This window comes from Callithrix jacchus, chromosome 3 (assembly GCF_049354715.1).
Source record: "Callithrix jacchus isolate 240 chromosome 3, calJac240_pri, whole genome shotgun sequence".
NCBI lineage: Eukaryota > Metazoa > Chordata > Mammalia > Primates > Cebidae > Callithrix > Callithrix jacchus.
The window spans coordinates 114,277,059-114,295,902 of record NC_133504.1 but is presented as its reverse complement, the minus strand read 5'-3'; the positions used below and the strand labels follow the sequence as shown (position 1 = coordinate 114,295,902).

Genomic DNA, 18,844 nt, shown 5'->3' with positions numbered 1-18,844 from the left:
TTGTCCAATCATAAGCGGCACGTGACCTGCCACGACGTGAGGGCCAGAACCAAATGGTGCTGCGCATGCGTATTGAAAACCTCACCAATTCTCGTGGGTCCTGAGCGTTCTCCCGCGGAACCTTTGAACCGGGTACTCAAGCCAACAGGGGAAGAGCAGCGGAAGGGACTTTTCGGAACGACTTGGAACTAAAGGAAGTGGATGAAACGCGGAATCATGGCCACTATGGTTGCTGTTTGTGGTGGTCTAAGGAGGAAGAAGTTGACACACCTGGTAACCGCTGCTGTCAGCCTTACACATCCCGGGATTCACACTGGTAAAGTCTCCATATCATATGCTCCATTGTAGCGTTGCAGACATGACCTTAGTCCTAATGGTTGGTGGAGTCGTCACTGTCATCAAAACGACTCTAGTTTCTAGGCGATTAAATTTCTCCAAGATGGATGGGAATCTTTAACTGCCCATGGCTAGTTTTAGTGTCTAGTCCACTCCTTTAAAATATTTAAACGTATGAGGAAGTTGGAGTGGTTATTAAAAAAGTAGAGATCTCTGGATAATCTTAGCGAGGAAGGGACATTTCCACAGTCGCCCAGCAGCAAATTCCAGATGTCTAAGGTTCCCAGGCAGAACGAAATTGTGACAGAGGTCTTCACATCTATATATTTGCAATTTTATCTTCTCTGTAAGTTATCTCTGGGACGGGTCTGTTACTCATTTTCTTTTTGGTATGGCAGTGCTTGTTGCTTCTCCTGTAAGAATTTGCATTAAGCATTTTCTCTAACCATGGAATGAAGGGAATGTCAGAAAGAGAGCAGATGAGTGGTTGTATGGGCGAGAAAACATGTGTTTTCCCCCAAAGCCCTGGAATGCACACCCATGTTAAGTCTTAATCTGTCCCAAATATAAATTAAAGGTACTTAACCAGTCATTCTGAATATAATGAATATAAAACCATTCTTTCATATTGTGTCCCTTAATTCATTCCGTCTTCATAAAAACAAAAATCCTTAGCTATTCACCTAAGAAAAAGAAATCGTTAATTGCTGTTTCTGTTTAATTGCAGTGCTGTGGAGAAGAGGTTGTTCACAATATAAACAGGTAGCCAGCAATGAAGACCTGGTAAGAATTTTTTTTTCTGTTAGTAAGGCACTTGCAAATATGACCAAATTATAATTTTTGAATGAGAACTGATATTACACTCTAACATCTTTTATTTTAGCTACTCGAATAGAGTTCTGCTGTAGGACAAAACAATTAGATAATAATTACTCTGAATTCAGAAATTATGATGAATTGGCATCAGTTAGATGAGTTTTGAAGTAAGGGAATTCCTAGCTTCCCCTACTTTGCAAGAAGCAAAGCTGCTATAATACCATATTTTTCTTCCTAGATCTTAAATTTAAGAATATGTCATTTGGGAATTGTTTATTATTTTTTACATTATTTTATTCTCAAATTTATCACCATTATTTTTTTATATAGCCCTCTGTAAGCAAATGATTTGGGAATTTTTAAAGGTAGTTTGGGTGAGTAGAATTTTAGATAACTGAAAAGAGACTGTACAAAGCTTAGCTGTATATTCACATTTTTTTCCTACCTTTGTCTCATTTGGAGGGCTGCCTTAAGAAATTAGGGATCAAGGCTGGTGTGGTGGCTCATGCCTGTAATCCCAGCATTTTGGGAGGCTGAGGCAGGCAGATCACAAGGTAGGGAGTTTGAGACCAGTCTGGCCAATATGGTGAAACCTCATCTCTACTAAAAATACTAAAGAATTAGCTAGATGTGGTGGTGCATGTCTGTAATCCCAACTACTCGGGAGGCTGAGGTAGGAGAATTGCTTGAACCTGGGAGGTGAAGGTTGCAGTGAGCCAAGATCACACCATTGCACTCCAGCCTGGGTGTCAAGAGTCTGAGACTGGCTCAAAAAAAAAAAAAAAAAAAAAAATTAGGGATCAAAATTAAAGTTTTACACCAAGACATTAAATACAGTTTACTCTAACCTGTTGGCATATTTTTATGAGTTTAAAGTATTAGTATGGACTTGAAAGCACAGGTTCTTACTGCATACAAAGGTAATTTGACACTAAGACTATACAAAGCACTTGCACAGAGCTGAGGAATGTAGTCATGAGAGCTGAATGTAAATTGGAAATTTTGGAGGAATTGGAAAAAACAAAGGAACTTGTCTAGTTTCTCTGAGCATGTGTCTTGGTAATCTGATTAACCCCCATACTTTAAGAAAGTAAAGGGACTTTATTCTTTTTAGTTCATAAATCCCTTTGTCTCTAATCAAATTTATGGATCCTCTCCACAGAAAAAGGCACACAGTCCCATTCATTTGAAATTTTGCATACAATTACAGGGAGTCATGGGTTTCAAAGCCATTTCTAGGTTGAGAACCTCCATCCTGGAGACAGCCATACTGATAGTAGGAGGAAGGCACTGTGACAGAAAAATAGAGGCAATAGTGATAATAGAAAAGCCAAAAAGGCGGATGCAAACTTATATAGTAGTCTGGGATGATAAAGAACCTTTTATTACAGTAAGTCATGGGCCATTATCTGTGTATAAAAATAATGATAAAATACTTGATAGACATGGGGATGGATAAATTAGGGATTGCACTCATTTAAGAATGGCATGTTATCTAAAATTTTTTTCATTATCTACAATCTGGGCAAAGCATTGAAACAGTCACTTTCTTATCAGACATAATTTATTTTTCTGCCATAAACCCTTTTATTCTACAAAGATTGTACTTTATTCCTGAATCTTCCCATGAGCTAATTTATAGACTAAACTGAAACAAAATAAAATGCTTGTACAAAATATGTACACCATAAGAAAGGTATAACGAATCCTTTGAATGGATTTGAATGTAGAATAGTAACCTTTTAAAATTCAGAATGAACACATCCTATTATCAGACTTTCCATTTTTTTTCCTAGCCCATTCCAATGGAAAACCCTTATAAAGAACCACTTAAGAAGTGTATCTTGTGTGGAAAGCGTGTAGATTATAAGAATGTACAGGTGAGATCTGGTTTTACTTCACTATACTTTATTTTAGGATTTTGCTTCTGATAGATCTGCTTATAGAGAATCAAGTCAGTTTATAGAAGGCTTTTGTAGAGGTAACTGTTTTTTAGTAACTTCATAATTTCAAATCTGGTTATAATTCTATGTATAAGTTTATTTCTGCTTTCTTCAAGTAAAAGCACCTTGGCTCTTCCTCATTTACTATTATTACCACTCTTTTTTTTTTTTTTTTTTACTGCCCCAAACATTTTAATAGTTCACTATGGTGGTGATTCTCAATTGGTGAGGGCCAGAACTTTGGAAAAAGCTCATCTGATGAAGCTGATCTCCTTACCTCACCATCCATATCACTGCTTCACATATTATCTCGTCTAACTCTCAGCAGGTTAGAAGTTCAAATTTGGGGGAAGTGAATGGCACTAGAATTCTATATATTGGCTGGGCGTGGTGGCTCACACCTGTAATCCTGGCACTTTGGGAGGCCAAGGCAGGCGGATCACCTGAGGTCAGGAATTTGAGACCAGCCTGGCCAACTTGATGAAACCCTGTCTGTTAAACATACAAAAATTAGCTGGGCGTGGTGGCGCATGCCTGTAATCCTAGCTACTTGGGAAGCTGAGGCAGAAGAATTGCTCGAACCCGGGAGGCGGAGAGGTTGCAGTGAGTCGAGATCATGTCATTGCACTCCAGCCTGGGCGACAAGAGTGAAACTGCTTCAAAAAAAAACAAAAAACAAAACAAAACAAAAAATGAATTCCGTATATTGACAGTAGTATACAGTAATAGCTGCCTTTGAGGGAAAAACCAAGAAATTACAAACACACATACTAGGAAGATTATGTAAAGTGCCAAGAACAATGACTAGCACCTAGAAAATTCTAAAGAAGCATTTAAATTAATAAAACATAAATTACAGCAAATGCCTGGTATACTTGTACCTCCTGAAAATCTCACTACCCTCTGATAATTTGTCTTAATGATTATTATCAGAGGGTAATGTGATAGCCTGTCCTGATAGATGAAATTTTTTAGTAGCTTGTTTCAGCAGTGTTTTAGAAAGTTATCTGCGGAAGTCAAGAAAACAGATTTAGCATTGAATGAATATGCTGATTAATCTGCTATTTAATTATATATAGACTTTTGACATATGGGATAGAAAATACTACTTCAGAAGATAACAGGATGGATAACAATATTTTTTCTCATATTTTATGAAATGTGTCTGAAATTTAGTAAAGCTTTATATAACTTGAAGGCTGTTTTTTGAAATTTACACATTTAAGAATAAATAACAAATATTTTTTTTTCCCCTCCAAATAAAACTCCAAAACAGCTTTTGTCCCAGTTTGTTTCTCCATTTACTGGATGCATTTATGGAAGGCACATTACAGGTATTTTGTTTTTTATCATGGGAATTTAAATGCAGATAAGAATTATATCAGTCTACTTCTGTCATTTAAGAAAACTGTCAAATTTTCAAATTGTGCTGTAAATTACTATTAGATCAGATACTAGAGGGACTAGAGCTAGGTATTCTGAAAAAGCCTCTTAGGCCAAAAGGATTATTATTTTGCTGTCGTATGCAGAGTTTAACTATATAGAAAACTTGGGGTTTAAAAACTGTTTTCTGATGTTTTGGAATATCCTATACTCATTCCTAGATTAATACTTAAACTTGGTATGAGCAGATTATGGCTCATAGGCCAAATCCGACCTGTCCCCCTTTTTTCTTGATTGGGTTCATCATAAAAAAAAAAAAAGCATACAAATGCCACTTTTGTTTTTGTTTGAGATGTAGTCTCACTCTGTCATCCAGGCTGGAGTGCAGAGGTACAATCTCAGCTCACTGCAACCTCTGCCTCCTGGGTTCAAGCGATTCTCTTGCCCAGCCTCCTGAATAGCTGGGATTACAGGCGCTCGACACCATGCCTGGCTAATTTTTTATTTTCAGTAGAGACAGTTTTTCAATATTGGCCAGGCTGATGTTGAACTCCTGACCGCAGGTGATCTGCCCGCCTTGGCCTCCCAAAGTGCTGGGATTACAGGCATGAGCCACTGCACCCAACCCTACTTGTTTTTGTAGTTTTGTTTACATAGTGCCATATGGTTGTTTTTGTGCTACAACAGCAGAGTTGAGTGATGGTGTTAGAGACTGTATGGCCCACAAAACCTGGATTATTATTATTCTGGCCCTTGACAAAAATGATTTACAAATCCTTGACTTTAAAAATTGTTGTGAGGCCAGGCACTGTGGCCCACACCTGTAATCCCGCACTCTGAGAGGTCAAGGTAGGTGGATCACCTGAGGTAAGGAGTTTAAGACCAGTCTGGCCAATATGGTGAAACCCTAACTCTACTAAAAATACAAAAAAATTAGCTGTGCGTGGTGGCACATGCCCATAATCCCAGTTACTAAGGAGGCTGAGGCAGGTGAATTGCTTGAGGCCGGGCGGTGGAGGTTGCAGTGAGCCAAGATCATGCCATTGTACTCCAGCCTGGGTGACAGAGCAAGACTCCATCTCAAAAAAAAAAAAAAATGTGAACTTTAAATACTGACATTTTTTATGAATAAGATTGCTTTTTATTTTACAGGTCTTTGTGGGAAGAAACAGAAAGAAATCACAAAAGCAATTAAGAGAGCTCAAATATTGGGTAAGAGAGAGCACCTCAACAACTGAATTGAGTTAGCTGAAAGTTTGCTTATTATGTTTTGTCAAAAACTTTACTTATCTCTTTACAGGGTTTATGCCAGTTACATACAAGGATCCTGCATATCTCAAGGACCCTAAAGTTTGTAATATCAGATATCGGGAATAAATTCTATCACATTACCACCAATAAACTTACCTTACAATACATGGTTGTATGATGCCAATACTGACTCAAACCAACCTTTGGATAGAAAAGTGTTTCAGGAGTGAGGTAAGGAATGACACTGCCCCTTCATACCAGTCAGTGTCCATTAAGCACATCACTTATTTAAAATGTTAACACTCATCACATTTTACATGTTGAATAAAAGTGGTTCTGTGTGATTGTCATTTATATCTGGTCCCCAAGTAGCTCATATAAAAATATACTGTTCAATTGAATGGTGTTAAAACTGCTCAGAATGATATTCTAACTAGCAAATCTAAGTATGCCTGGTTAAACGATCTTCCCTTTGTAGAAATGTTACATTGGGACGGATAGTGGTGCTGTCATAGGAGGACAAAATATTCCTAGATAAGTCTATCCTCAAACCAGTAGTGTCTTTTACACAGAGATGATTTAGGCCTAATAGACGTTGAATGTGATAGACACATATAGACATATGTATATATGTGTATATATGTATAGACACATATAGACATGTATATATGTATCAGTTCTGAGTTCCCTGGCCTATCCCAAACACACTGGATTACCAGGCTTATATTGAACTCAAAATTATGGATTTGCTAAATTTCATGCAGAGGACTCTAAACTAGGGGAGAGATTACTGTTTGTGTTGTGTTATAGTTGTGTAATAATTAAGGCTGCCAAATTTAGCAAGTACAAATGTTTTGCAAATTTACTGCATGGTATCCAGCATTTTATCTGGCAACTCTAGCCATAATGTACTTATAAAAAATTATCACTTAAGAATTTTAATGACTTAGATACATTTTCATATAAATTTATTTCCACATTGTGAAAATAAGGCTACTTTTGCTTTTCCAATATTTTTTTTTAATAGAGATGGGTTCACTACGTTGCCCAGGCAGGTCTCTAACTTCTGGCCTCAATCAGTCTTCCTGCCTTGTTTTCCCTCAGTGTTGAGATTACAGGTGTGAACCACTGTGCCTGGTCTTACTTTTCCAATTCTAAAGAACGTGTCTGTGTAAGCCTTTCCCTCAACAACTTAGTGAAAGGTGAAAAAAGGTTTGGAAATAAAAGCATCTGATGATTGGAAAAAGTACTTTGTAAAATAAATGCACTAAGACTTAGCTGTGTATTACTGCAAACAGGTGAACATAGTGAAAAACAAATGAAATCTGGATTACTACAAGTAGCTCAACATAGTAAAAACAATAGAAAAGTTTGGCTTTACACATCAGCCAAATTAAAAAAAACCCTTTTAAGGTTAACAGGATCAAAATGTAGGAGACCGTGAATATTCATCAAAACCCTTCATCTTTTCAATATCTTCATCTGTTTCTGGGCTGCTCATTTTCGATGCTTTTTCTCTGTTACTACTATCAGTATCTGTTTTAGATGGCTTGTCTTGTGTATCTAACAGCCGTGATCTCTTGAATTGCCATCTGTCATCTAAGTCTGAGGCTTTATGCTTAATCATTTTTGGTGTACTAGCTGGACTAGCTTCAGGAATGTCTGTGTGTTCTACCATTAAGGTCAGATTGTCTACTACATTGAGATGGTGGTGGTTGTTACAGTTACTTTTAGAAACATGTCTATTTTTTAAAGACATAACACATGAATGAAGAAATTCAGAATCTGGAAAAAAGGTCCGTAATGCTTGACAAAGAAAAATGTTCTCCTGAGGGTCTTTTTGGATGTTCTTCTCTCCTAAACAAAACAGAATAATAGTTCAACATATAACATTTCTTCTACAAAGCTTTTATAATTAACTATTTGTAAGTAAAATTAAGTAAAAAAGATTTATTAACAATTGTATTGAATTCTCTAAAGTGAGAATAATATACATAATTTTAAATTCTAATTTATACACCTCAGTATTCTAAGATAAAATTGAAGTTGTGTTATTTCATGTCAGTAATATAGCTACTATAGTATCATGTTCTTTAAAAGCAAAGAAAGGGCCAAGTGCAGTGGCTCATGCCTATAATCCCGGCACTTTGGGAGGCTGAGGTGGGTGGATCACTTGAAGTCAGGAGTTGAATACCAGCCTGGCTAACATGGTGAAACCCTGTCTCTATTAAAAATACAAAAAATGGGTGGGTATGGTGGTGGGCACCTGTAATCCCAGTTTTTCAGGAGGCTGAGGCAGGAGAATTGCTTGAACCCAGGAGGCAGAGGTCGCAGTGAGCTGAGATCATACCACTGCACTCCAACCTGGGTGACAGAGCAAGACTCCGTCTCAAAAAAAAATTAATAATAAATAAAAAGCACAGAAAGTAAAGATGTGTTATTTTTTCTTTTTTTGAGAATAAGTCTGGATCTGTTGCCCAGGCTGGAAGTACAGTGGCACGATCTCGGCTTATCGCAACCTCCGCCTCCCGGGTTCAAGGGATTCTCCTGCCTCAGCTTCCTGAGTAACTGGAATTACAGACTTGGGCCACCATGCCCAGCTAATTTTTGTATTTTTAGTAGAGATAAGGTTTCACCAGGTTGGCCAGGCTAGTCTTTAACTCCTGACCTTAGGTGATCCACCGACCTTGGCCTCCCAAAGTGCTGGGATTATAGCCATGAGCCACCGCACCTAGCTGAGATATGTTAATTTTTTACTTACGTGCTGCCTGAATCTGTGTTAGTCTCCTTTTTTCAATTTCTTGTTTTAATCTGTTTACATCCTTTACTAGTTTATCTACTGCTTGTTCACTATCTTCCACTTTTTTGCATATACTCTGCAAAATAAAATAAGGGCATAAATAAGATTTCAAGCTCCATACTAACACCATCTAGATTCACAAATAATATAAAATCATTGGTGGTATATAATGCCAAAAACTATTTGTCTTTTATATAAATTTATTTTCTGGAGGACCTCAGTAACAAGCACTTGTAGGTTATAAACAAGCCTTTTAAGTTATAAAATGCTTTTTTAGATATAGTAACTTCTCATTTATACAGTTTTTATCATGCCAGTTATTTCGTTGAAAATACACAGAAATGAACTGAAATATTAACTCATGGGCCAGCCATGATATCTTACCTGTAATCTTAGCCCTTTGAGAGGCTGAGGTAGGCAGATTGCCTTAGCTCAGGCGTTCAAGACCAGCCTGGGCAACATGGTAAAACGCCATCTCTACTAAAAATATAAAAAATTATTCAGGTGTGGTGATGCATGACTAGTCCCAGATACTCAGGAGGCTGAGACATGTGAATTGCCTGAGCCCAGCAGGCGGAGGCTGCAGTGAGCCAAAACTGCGCCACTGCACTCTAGCCTGGGCAATACAGTGAGACCTTGTCTCAAAAATAAAGGAAAAAATTTAACTCACTTTGAAACAAAAAATACAGATATACATTTAACACTAATACAAGTAAAAACAAAGTGACTGTATCTTACTATTATGAAAGGATACTATTGAAGATTTTTTTCCTATAAAACTACTTTTGAAAAGCAGACCAGTTCTGCCTGTCTTTAGTTTTAAAAGTATGAATACTGGCCAAGTGTGGTGACTCATGCCTGTAGTCCTAGCACTTTGGGAAGTCGAGATGGGTGGATCGCCTGAGCTCAGGAGTTTGAGAGCAGCCTGGGCAACGTGGCGAAACCCCGTCACTGTTAAAATACAAAAAAATTAGCTGGGTGTGGAGGTGTGTGCCTGTAGTCCCAGCTACTCGGGAGGCTGAGGTGGGAGAATTACTTGAACCCGGGAGGTGAAGGTTGCAGTGAGCTGAGATCGCGCCACTGCACTCCAGCCTGGGAGACAGAGCAAGACTCTGTCTCAATAAATTTTAAAAAAATTTTAAAAAGTATGAATACCAATAATCTTTGACCCCATAATTCCATTTGGGAATGTATCTTAATAACAATAAAAATCTATGTAAGATGATGTTTCTTAGTATAACGTGAAACAACTGGGGAAGGGGAGAATATTTAAAAAAAAAATTTCCAATTGTAGGCTAATAGTTGTTTTGACAGTTTTAGTGGATACTTTTTAGGATGTCGGCCAAGCCTACTTTTTAAGAACATTTTTGCCCTGACATAACAGTTTGCCAGTAACCTCTGTACCCACCTTTCACCCTAGCTGACCCAAGTAGAACTAATTAGATTCTTGCCTGGCAATTTGAAGGTATTACATAGCCAACTGGAAAATCCCATGTTCTAAAAGAAATCTAAATGCAGGAGCTGTGGGTTGGCTGTTCTCTGCCCTGGAAGTGGATGAAGAAACAAAAAGGTCTGGAAGGATAGCAATGTGCAGACACAGAAAGTTCTATTGGCATTCTAGCTCCTGGTTCCAGTTCCTTACTAAAGTTCAGCTGCTTTCTGTCTACAGTTCCAATGATATACCTCTACATTCCCTATTTTAGCCCAAGTTGGATTTTTCTTTTGAGACTGACTATCCCTCTGTTGCCAGGTTGCCAGGCTGCCAGGCTGAAGTGCAGTGGGACAATCTTGGCTCACTATAACCTCCACCTCCCGGGTTCAAGCAATTCTCCTGCCTCAGTCTCCCAAGTAGATGGGACAGGCACATGCCACCACATCCAACTAAGTTTTGTATTTTTAGTAGAGACGGGGTTTCACTATGTTGGCCAGGATGGTCTTGATCTCTTAACCTCATGATCCACCCACCTCTGCCTCCCAAAGTGCTGGGATTACAGGGGTAAGCCACCACGCCTGGCCCCAAATTGGTATTTTTCCGTAACACTGCTCTATTAAATATACTGCCATTAAAAATAAAGAGGACGGGCATGGTGGCTTACACTGGTAATCCCAGCACTTTGGGAGGCAGAGGTGGGCAGATCACCTGAGGTCAGGAGTTTGAGACCACCCTGGCCAACAGCGAAGATTTTTTTCTGTCTCTACTAAAATACAAAAATTAGCCTGGCATAGTGGCGGGTGTCTGTAATCCCAGCTACTCGGGAGGCTGAGGCAGGAGAATTACTTGAACCCAGGAGGCAGAGGTTGCAGTGAGCTGAGATCGTGCCACTGCACTCCAGTCTGGACAACAAAGTGAGACTCTGTCTCAAAAAAAAAAAAAAAATTAAGAATATATCAGAACAGGAAGAATTTTTGATGTATCAAGTTTTTAAAAAATCATGACACAAAGTTAGGTCACCATGACTGTCAACTATATATCAAAGTATACATACATTAAGGAAAAACTGGAGCACATGGCAGAATGAAAATAGTTATGTTAAAATGGTGAGATTCCAGGCTAGGCATGGGGCTCATGCCTGTAATCCCAGTACTTTGGGAGGCCAAGAAGGGTGGATTGTTTGAGCTCAGGGGTTGGAGCCAGCCTGGGAACATAGTGAAACCCTGTCTACACAAAGTACAAAAAACCAGCTGGGCGTGGTGGTGCACACCTGTGGTCTCAGCTACTCTGGAGGCTGAGAGAAGAGGATGACTTGAGCTTGAGAAGTGGAGGCTGCAATGAGCTGAGATTGTGCCACTGCACTCCATCGGGTAACAGAGCAAGACACTGTCTCAAAAAAATAAAGAAGATGGTGAGATTCTGGATGTTTCTACCATCTAAAATTCCTGTATCATTCATATGAACAAATAGTATAATATGAATCAAAATGTTTCAGCTGCTTTTCTGTTAGTGTGCTCTACTGATGAGTATGGTGGCCATGGAGATATACTCCTTAGATCTCCAATTGGGGGAAGCATAGCTGACTTAGCCCCAGCTTTGGATGTACCACTGTGTTTGCTCTTAAGCCACCCTGGGCTCTTCCTAGCCAATGACTGAGCACAGTGCAGGTATTAGTGCAAGTCCATGCCTACAGAACAATTTTGGGGTAACTTTGCTCAAGGACTCCCCATCAGCCTAGTGGAACTTTCTTAAAATGGCACTGCAGTCTGAGACTCTTCTTAACCACATGTCCTCTTATCCCCCTCTCCTTTCTCAGGGGTCAGACTTGCAGTATTTTCTAAAGGCTCTTCCTGCCTCCTCTTTATCCTTCTCAGGTCCAATAAATCTCCTGCACTTATAATCCCCATCTTGATATCTAGTTCTCAAAGGACCTGAACTGACTCATGAAATAGAACTTAACACTGCTGTATTGTTCCCAAGTATACTTCCCTCTATTCTGTAAGAAGGATTACATATCCCTGCCTATTACCATGAGATGTGTTCAGGCCAATGAAATCTGAGAAGTGACATGGCTGTTTTAAGCAAAGTTTTAAGAGCTGTTGTGAATTTCCACTAGCTTTCTTACTCTTTGCCTTATGCCATGAGAACATATCCCAAATAAGGGCTGCTCCTTTAGCCTGGATCTTGGATGAAGATGACATTCAGAAAAGGAGTAGAGCTGCAACTAAGATACAATGTTAGCAAGACTAAACCATGGTTGTTGTAAGCCAGAGATTGCAATCTTTGTTACTACAGCTAAAGAAGTACATCTCAGTCAATGAAGCTAAAGAAGTATCTCATTCAACAAGGGACAGCATCTATGATGGGGTCACAAGATTATAATGGAGCACATACAGAAAGCTGATTATAGCACTTGATATTGGCATTTCAGTCAAATAGGGTAAATTACTGATATTCAGTAATAGCTTGGGGACATGTGAAACTAGAAGTAAAAATACATATACTATATAGGTTTATGTAAGTATATGATATTTGCACAATGATGAAATTGCTTAATAACACATTTCTCAGAAGGTATACCCCTCATCAAGTAACTCCTAACTGTATTAATCTAATCAAGATGTCAGGTTATCCCTAAAACATGTCAGTCATTAATTTGATATGAACTCTATCTAGAAGTGGTTGAAGTGTTTGATATGTTAACTTACCTTTAATTCCTCTTGCAATGAAGCATACATTTCATTTATCTTATGTACCTCCTTCAAGGATCCATCTTCTTCAAAAAATTTAGAGCTGTAAAAAATTACCACTTCCTCAGGCAAATACACAAAACTCATTTTAATGATAAGGTGAAAAACTTGTTCGTAGTCAAGGAGCAATGGAAGATTCTTTTTAGTGGTTTTGTAGGAACCATAATTTTGTCAATCTCTCTGTATACAGAGAAACCAACCACAAAACCCTACTTCATTGATCTTCACATTAGCAAACCTTTTAGCCTCCTAAGTACTATTGCCAGGTATCCCAAAAAGGTGAGGATGGAGGAAGATTGCATAAAAATAGATAAAAATTGAAGGAAGAGGCCGGGTGTGGTGGCTCACATCTGTAATCCTAGCCCTTTGGGAAGCCAAGGTGGGTGGATCACCTGAGGTCAGGAGTTCAAGACCAGCCTGGCCAAATGATGAAACCACATCTTAAAAAAAAAAAAATTGTAGGAAGAAAAAAAATTCTCTTCATTGGCAATGGGAACCAGAGTCAATTTTTAAAATATTTTACTGAATTTAAGTTACTGTTAATTGAAAGAGGCATCATTATTTTATGATCCATGCAGGAAAAAAGTAATTCTAAGAAGGCATGATTTGTAAGACATCCCAATTTCAGAGATAAATATGAAAAATGTACATCTGAGAATCAATGAAATATGGTATTCAGCTTTTATGCTGTTAGCACTGTGGGGGCACAAAAGTAAGTAAAACCTAAGTCCTTATTCTTTTTTTTTTCCATTTTTTTTTTTTGACAATAGTCAAGACTTTCCATCCAGTAACAAGGTCCTTATTCTCATAAAGTTTACAGTCTAGTAGGTATCCTGTAGGACCAGTGTTGCTGTTTTTGACATTACTTCCTTAATGGCCACAAAAAAAGTTATATCTAAGCAGCCTATAGTGTTACTGAGTCTTGGCTAAAGTCTGATTTTTACAAATATCTGATTTCATACCTTTAATCTGAACCACTGCTTTAGAAAACTATAATTTTTAGGCTATATACTTATTCTAATCTAGGATAGATATGTTAAACTTTACAGGACATGCAACAAGTTCCTCCCACTACTTTTTTTTTCTTTTTCTTAATTTCTTTGTAGAGATGGGGATTTGTTCTGTTGCCCAGGCTGGTCTCCAACTCCTAAGCTCAAGTGATCCTCCTGCCTCAGCCACCCAAAGTGCTGGGATGGCAGGTGTGAGCCACCAGGCCTGGATTAACCACAACCTTTTTTGTATCTTGTAAGTAGACAAGTACTAACAGGAATAAGGGGAAGGTAAAAATACCCTAGTTTACTTGAGTAATGGATTAGTTTTCCCTTTCATTTTTATTCTGCTGTTGTTTGAAAAATAAGAAAATTAATTTCAAAGATGAATATAAGTTTTGTGAGAAAGCAGTTGAATCTTACCTGTGTGTTTGTACTGCTCGGCTAAAACCAGTGGACATACAGGAAGCTGATACAGTTTTATAACCTAGTTGTTCAGACATGCCCAGATTGGCAACCACTAAAGGTACCCTGTGAAAAAGTCTGACAAAATAAAACTTTAGAGTATGAATTTAGAATGCAGAGAAAGATTAGTGTCTAACTGCTACAACAGACTACTTGTCCCTTGCAAAATTAAAAAAAAAAACACACCCCAACCCATTCTTTACTATTTTTCCCAAATATAATTTACTGACTTGTGACAACTGGTTTTTGTTTGTTCAGGGTCTCACTCTGTTGCCCAGGCTGCAGTGCAGTGGTGTGATCACAGCTCAATGCAGCTTCAAATTCCTGGGCTCAAGCATTCCTCTTGCCTCAGCCTCCCAGGAAGCTGGGACTACAGGCGCCCATCACCACATTTGGCTAATTTTTAAGTTTTTTGTAGCGATGAGGTCTCCTTATGTTGCCCAGTGATCCTCTTACCTTGGCCTCCCAAAGTGCTGGGATTGCAGGCATGAGTCACCACACTGGGCCCAGATAGCATGTAAAGCTGTGAAATGTGCTTAGTATAATGGTGTAGAAAAACAGTTTAATGGCTCCTTTGATTAGTACATGTATAAATAAGCCAGTATTAATGTTGAGATTTACCCTATCTTCCATGAACAATAAAATTATCCTTAGTTGGTACTCTTTTAACTTAATTATCACATTCCGTGAAAATGTAGTTTCCTATATACAACCTGTGGCGGGGGGGTGTGGGGGGTGGGGGGAGGGTGTCCCTGTTTAGACTCATTTTAGTGTACCATCAAGAACTACTTTGTTTCTTTGCTCAGTTATAGAAACACTGCTCAAGTATCTAGGCTTAAATTTTAAATTATATCCTTTGTCAACATAAAAAGTTTTTTTCTACGTTAAATAGTAAGAGCAAATCCTCTTCAGTGCCAGAATACAAGTCATCATTCCACACTGGGCTTCTGATTTCCTTATCTGACGTTTATTTTCCCACCTATAATTAACAGATGGTAAGATCTAGTTCTGAGGGTAATCGTGACAATCTGATGTGACAATATATGAAAACACTTTGTAAGCGGCAAAAAGTACGAAATAGTAGGTATATTTTTCTAATAGTCTAACAGCCAGTGACTGGCCAATATTTACCCTTTTTGAGGTTTATATAAGGCATGTTCCAATCGATGAGTAGAGCAGCTTTCTGTTATTATACTTGGTGTTAATAGCAGAAAAACAAGGTCTTGGTTTGAAAAATGCTCCTCCAAGTTTTTGTGAAGCAGCCTCTCTCTAAAAGTCATGATCTGATCTGAATGACGACGGAATTTGTACCAACCTACCACATTCTGAAATATAGAAACAAAAGGATATATATCTTAAGAGTTACAATTCTATGTCTTACTATTATAATTAAATAAACAACCTTAAAATGGCTTAATATTTAGATTTGGGGCATATATAAACAAAGAATACACTTTATCATATGCTTTACTTTTGTAAAATATACAAACTGACTTAAATTACTTTCCATTCATTTAAAAGGCTATAATTTTGATCAATATAGATTAAATGGAAGAATTAAATTCTTGACTTCCTTTAGTTTCTTTTACAGCATTTGCTATCTTGCAATCTTAATCTTTAGTCAAAATTTAAATGAAAGAAATATCAATGCCATTGATTCACTTAAAAGGCAATTGCTCCCTAAAAACAAATTGATGGCCTGTATGGATATTTGGTTTGTTAAATAAGTTAAGCTGAACCCTACAGCTTTTACCTAAAATTTATATGGGAATGATATCACCTACCTGACAAAGTTGGTTTCAAGATTAAGATCACATGAAAGGGTTTAGTAAACTACAACATACTAAGCAAACGTGTTAATATTACTAAACCTTTAAGTCAGAAAATAATTCTCCTTTACTTAAGACAAAGAGAAAAGCAACCGCTTTGCTTAGAGATCTGTGAGTTTCAGCAACTAAATTTTATATTTGCACCTTTAAATTGAGGAAATTAAAGTTGGTTTTTTAAAACAAGGCATTTTTACAGGTATATTTTTAAATACTCAAATAATAATTGGGAAAAAGAAAACCAAGCATTTTCAGCTAAACATGTTTTTTGAAAGAAACATCTTTCAATGAATCTCTATTTCTTTTTTTTTTTGAGACAGAATTTCGCTCTTGTTGCCTAGGCTGGAGTGCAATGGGCAACAAGAGCGACCATGGGCAATCTCAGTTCACTGCAACCTCCACCTCCCAGGTTCAAGCGATTCTCCTGCCTCAGTCTCCCAAGTAGCTGAGATTACAGGCATGTGCCACCACGCCTGGCTAATTTTGTATTTTTAGTAGAGATGGGGTTTCTCTCTATGTTGGTCAGGCAGGTCTCAAACTTCCAGCCTCAGGTGATCTGTCTGCCTCAGCCTCCCAAAGTGCTGGAATTACAGGCCTGAGCCACTGTGCCTGGCCTCTATTTTTATTTTCAAATCAGAGAGTTTTCAGAGAAAAAGTAGCGCCTTGAAAAAATTTTGTGTTTGGGGAAAAAGTCCATTTTGATTATTCAACAACTTTTAAACAAACATGATGTTGCAGAGGATTCAAATTCAGGGCTATACAGGAAACATCCCTGTACTATCTATCAAAAATAATAACTGAGGCTGGGCATGGTGGCTCATACCTGTAATCCCAGCACTTTGGGAGGCTGAAGTAGGTGGATTACCTGAGGTCAGGAGTTCGAGATCAGCCTGGACAACATGGTGAAACCCCATCTCTACTAACAACACAAAAATGAGCCAGGCGGGGTGGTGGGTGACTGTAATCCCAGTTACTCGGGAGGCTGAGGCAGGAGAATCACTTGAACCTGGGAGGCAGAGGTGAGATCATGCCACTGCACTCCAGCTTGGGTGACAAGAGTGTGACTCCGTCTCAAGCAAACAAACAAAAAAAAACAAAAATTGCAGCTAAGTAAAATAACAAACTGATTAGGTCATAGAATAAATGATAGCATGAAGGGGTGTGGTAGAAATATAAGAGAAAGAGATCAATGTTAATTATAATAGTCAAGAGAACAAAATTATTATTTTTAATTACTAGTTTTATTTTCAGAGCAACTGCTTTGAATTTCTGGGAAGAAACCTTTTCTTACCACTTTACAGAATACCATGATGTCAATCAAACACCACTTAAAAATTGTATCAAAGTGCTGTGTATTTTTAAGAACCAAAAATAATGCAGATAACACCAAAAAAGGAAGATAGAGAATACCTTTTTGACATTTGTTAATATTTTCTTCAGTGCTTGCTCATTTACTTCACCTGAAGAATTATAAAAGCTGTAAAAGCCAAAATTAAAGGTATTTCAGAATATACTAAAAATATAAATAATGTTATGAGTATTTTAAATTTTAGTTATTCCTAACCCAAAGTACCCAAAGTTCATATATCTGGCTGTCAGATGAAATCCTAAAATAAATAGTAGAGAAAGTTCTCAAATTGACTTGAAGTGGTAGAAACATAGTCCATAAAGCAACGAAAAGGAAAAAGGAATAACTTTGGAGAATCACTTTTTTTGAACCTAAAACAATAAACTATCAATGAAATACAGGTATTAAAATGTAAGTTCATTGAGAGGCTGAGGTGGGTGGATCACAAGGTCAGGAGTTCAAGACTAGCCTGGCCAATATGGTGACACCCCGTCTCTATTAAACATACAAAACTTAGCCAGGCGTGGTGGCGCATGCCTGTGATCCCAGCTATTTGGGAGGCTGAGGCAGGAGAATTGCTTGAATCCAAGAGGTGGAAGCAGCAGTGAGCTGAGGTCGCGCCACTGCACTCCAGCCTGGCCCCTGGTGACAGAGTGAGACTCTGTCTCAAACAAAAAAATATATATATATAAGTTCACATAGCCAGTTCACAATTCAATCATTTCACTCATTCATATTTTTTAAAACATTGATACATACAAAAGAATGTATAACCAGTAATAAAGCACAATAACAAAAGGGCAATTTATTCACTGCTAGTTACAAAAGCTATGTATTTTGGGAGGTGGCTTGCTTTTTGGGGTGAGGGAAGGAAATAGGTTTTGCTTTAGAATAGCAGTCTTTACTCAGGTTGGAGTACCCAAGACGTAGGAAGAATCAAAAGATAATTCTAAAAGATTCTATTTCCAGGCCAGGCGTGGTTGCTCATGCCTATAATTCCAGCATTTTGGGAGGCCAAGGCAGGCGAATCACAAGGTCAGGAGTTCGAGACTATCCTGACCTACATGGTGAAACCCCATCTCTAAAAATAAAATAAATAAATAAATAAAAAAGATTCTACTTCCAGCTTTCTTTCCTTTCCAATAACAGAGACTGCAAATAATATTTTCTTCTCATTACCATTCATTAAGATCAACAATATTTTCTATGATGGTGAAATATGTTATACAAAATCCTTTATAAATAATTTTTGGCAGGGCATGGTGGCTCGCACTTGTAATCTCATCACTTTGGGAGGCTGAGGCAGGTGGATGGCTTGAACACAGAAGTTCGAGAATATCCTGGGCAATGTAGCAAAACCTCATCTACAAAAAAATACAAAAATTAGCTGGGGGGTGGTGGTGTGTGCCTATAGTCCCAGTTTCTAGGGAGAGGGAGGTGGGAGGATCACTTGAGCCTGGGAGGCAGAGTTTGTAGTGACATGAGATGGCACTACTACATTCCAA

General features: G+C 38.1%; 2 protein-coding genes across 8 annotated transcripts in view; one reads left to right on the top strand and one right to left on the bottom strand.

Moving 5' to 3' along the window:
• The first annotated feature begins 197 nt into the window (after positions 1 to 197).
• On the top strand, positions 198 to 6,083 carry MRPS18C (mitochondrial ribosomal protein S18C). 3 transcript variants are annotated; one of them, XM_002745644.6, is made up of 6 exons: positions 198 to 316; positions 1,064 to 1,119; positions 2,949 to 3,032; positions 4,372 to 4,429; positions 5,631 to 5,690; positions 5,779 to 6,083. In XM_002745644.6, exons 1-6 carry the CDS (start codon positions 202 to 204, stop codon positions 5,853 to 5,855), a joined length of 450 nt encoding a protein of 149 aa, XP_002745690.2. In that variant the 5' UTR covers positions 198 to 201; the 3' UTR covers positions 5,856 to 6,083. The 3 variants fall into 3 exon arrangements, with proteins under 3 accessions (XP_002745690.2, XP_008991303.1, XP_054109160.1); XM_008993055.2 differs by lacking the exon at positions 4,372 to 4,429; XM_054253185.2 differs by lacking the exons at positions 2,949 to 3,032; positions 4,372 to 4,429.
• Positions 5,597 to 18,844, bottom strand: part of ABRAXAS1 (abraxas 1, BRCA1 A complex subunit) — a 25,417-nt gene continuing 12,169 nt past the window's right edge. For 2 of the 5 annotated variants that reach the window (XM_078367913.1, XM_035293377.3), the window contains 5 exons: positions 15,297 to 15,490; positions 14,124 to 14,243; positions 12,670 to 12,754; positions 8,491 to 8,605; positions 5,597 to 7,586 (listed from right to left, as the gene is read on the bottom strand). In XM_078367913.1, the coding sequence (XP_078224039.1) occupies positions 7,153 to 7,586; positions 8,491 to 8,605; positions 12,670 to 12,754; positions 14,124 to 14,243; positions 15,297 to 15,445 (903 nt within the window). In that variant the 5' untranslated portion in view covers positions 15,446 to 15,490 and the 3' untranslated portion in view covers positions 5,597 to 7,152. Of the gene's footprint in view, positions 7,587 to 8,490; positions 8,606 to 12,669; positions 12,755 to 14,123; positions 14,244 to 15,296; positions 15,491 to 17,401; positions 17,469 to 18,518; positions 18,704 to 18,844 lie in introns of all 5 variants that reach the window. The other 3 variants (XM_078367912.1, XM_078367915.1, XM_002745643.7) reach the window with 3 other exon arrangements.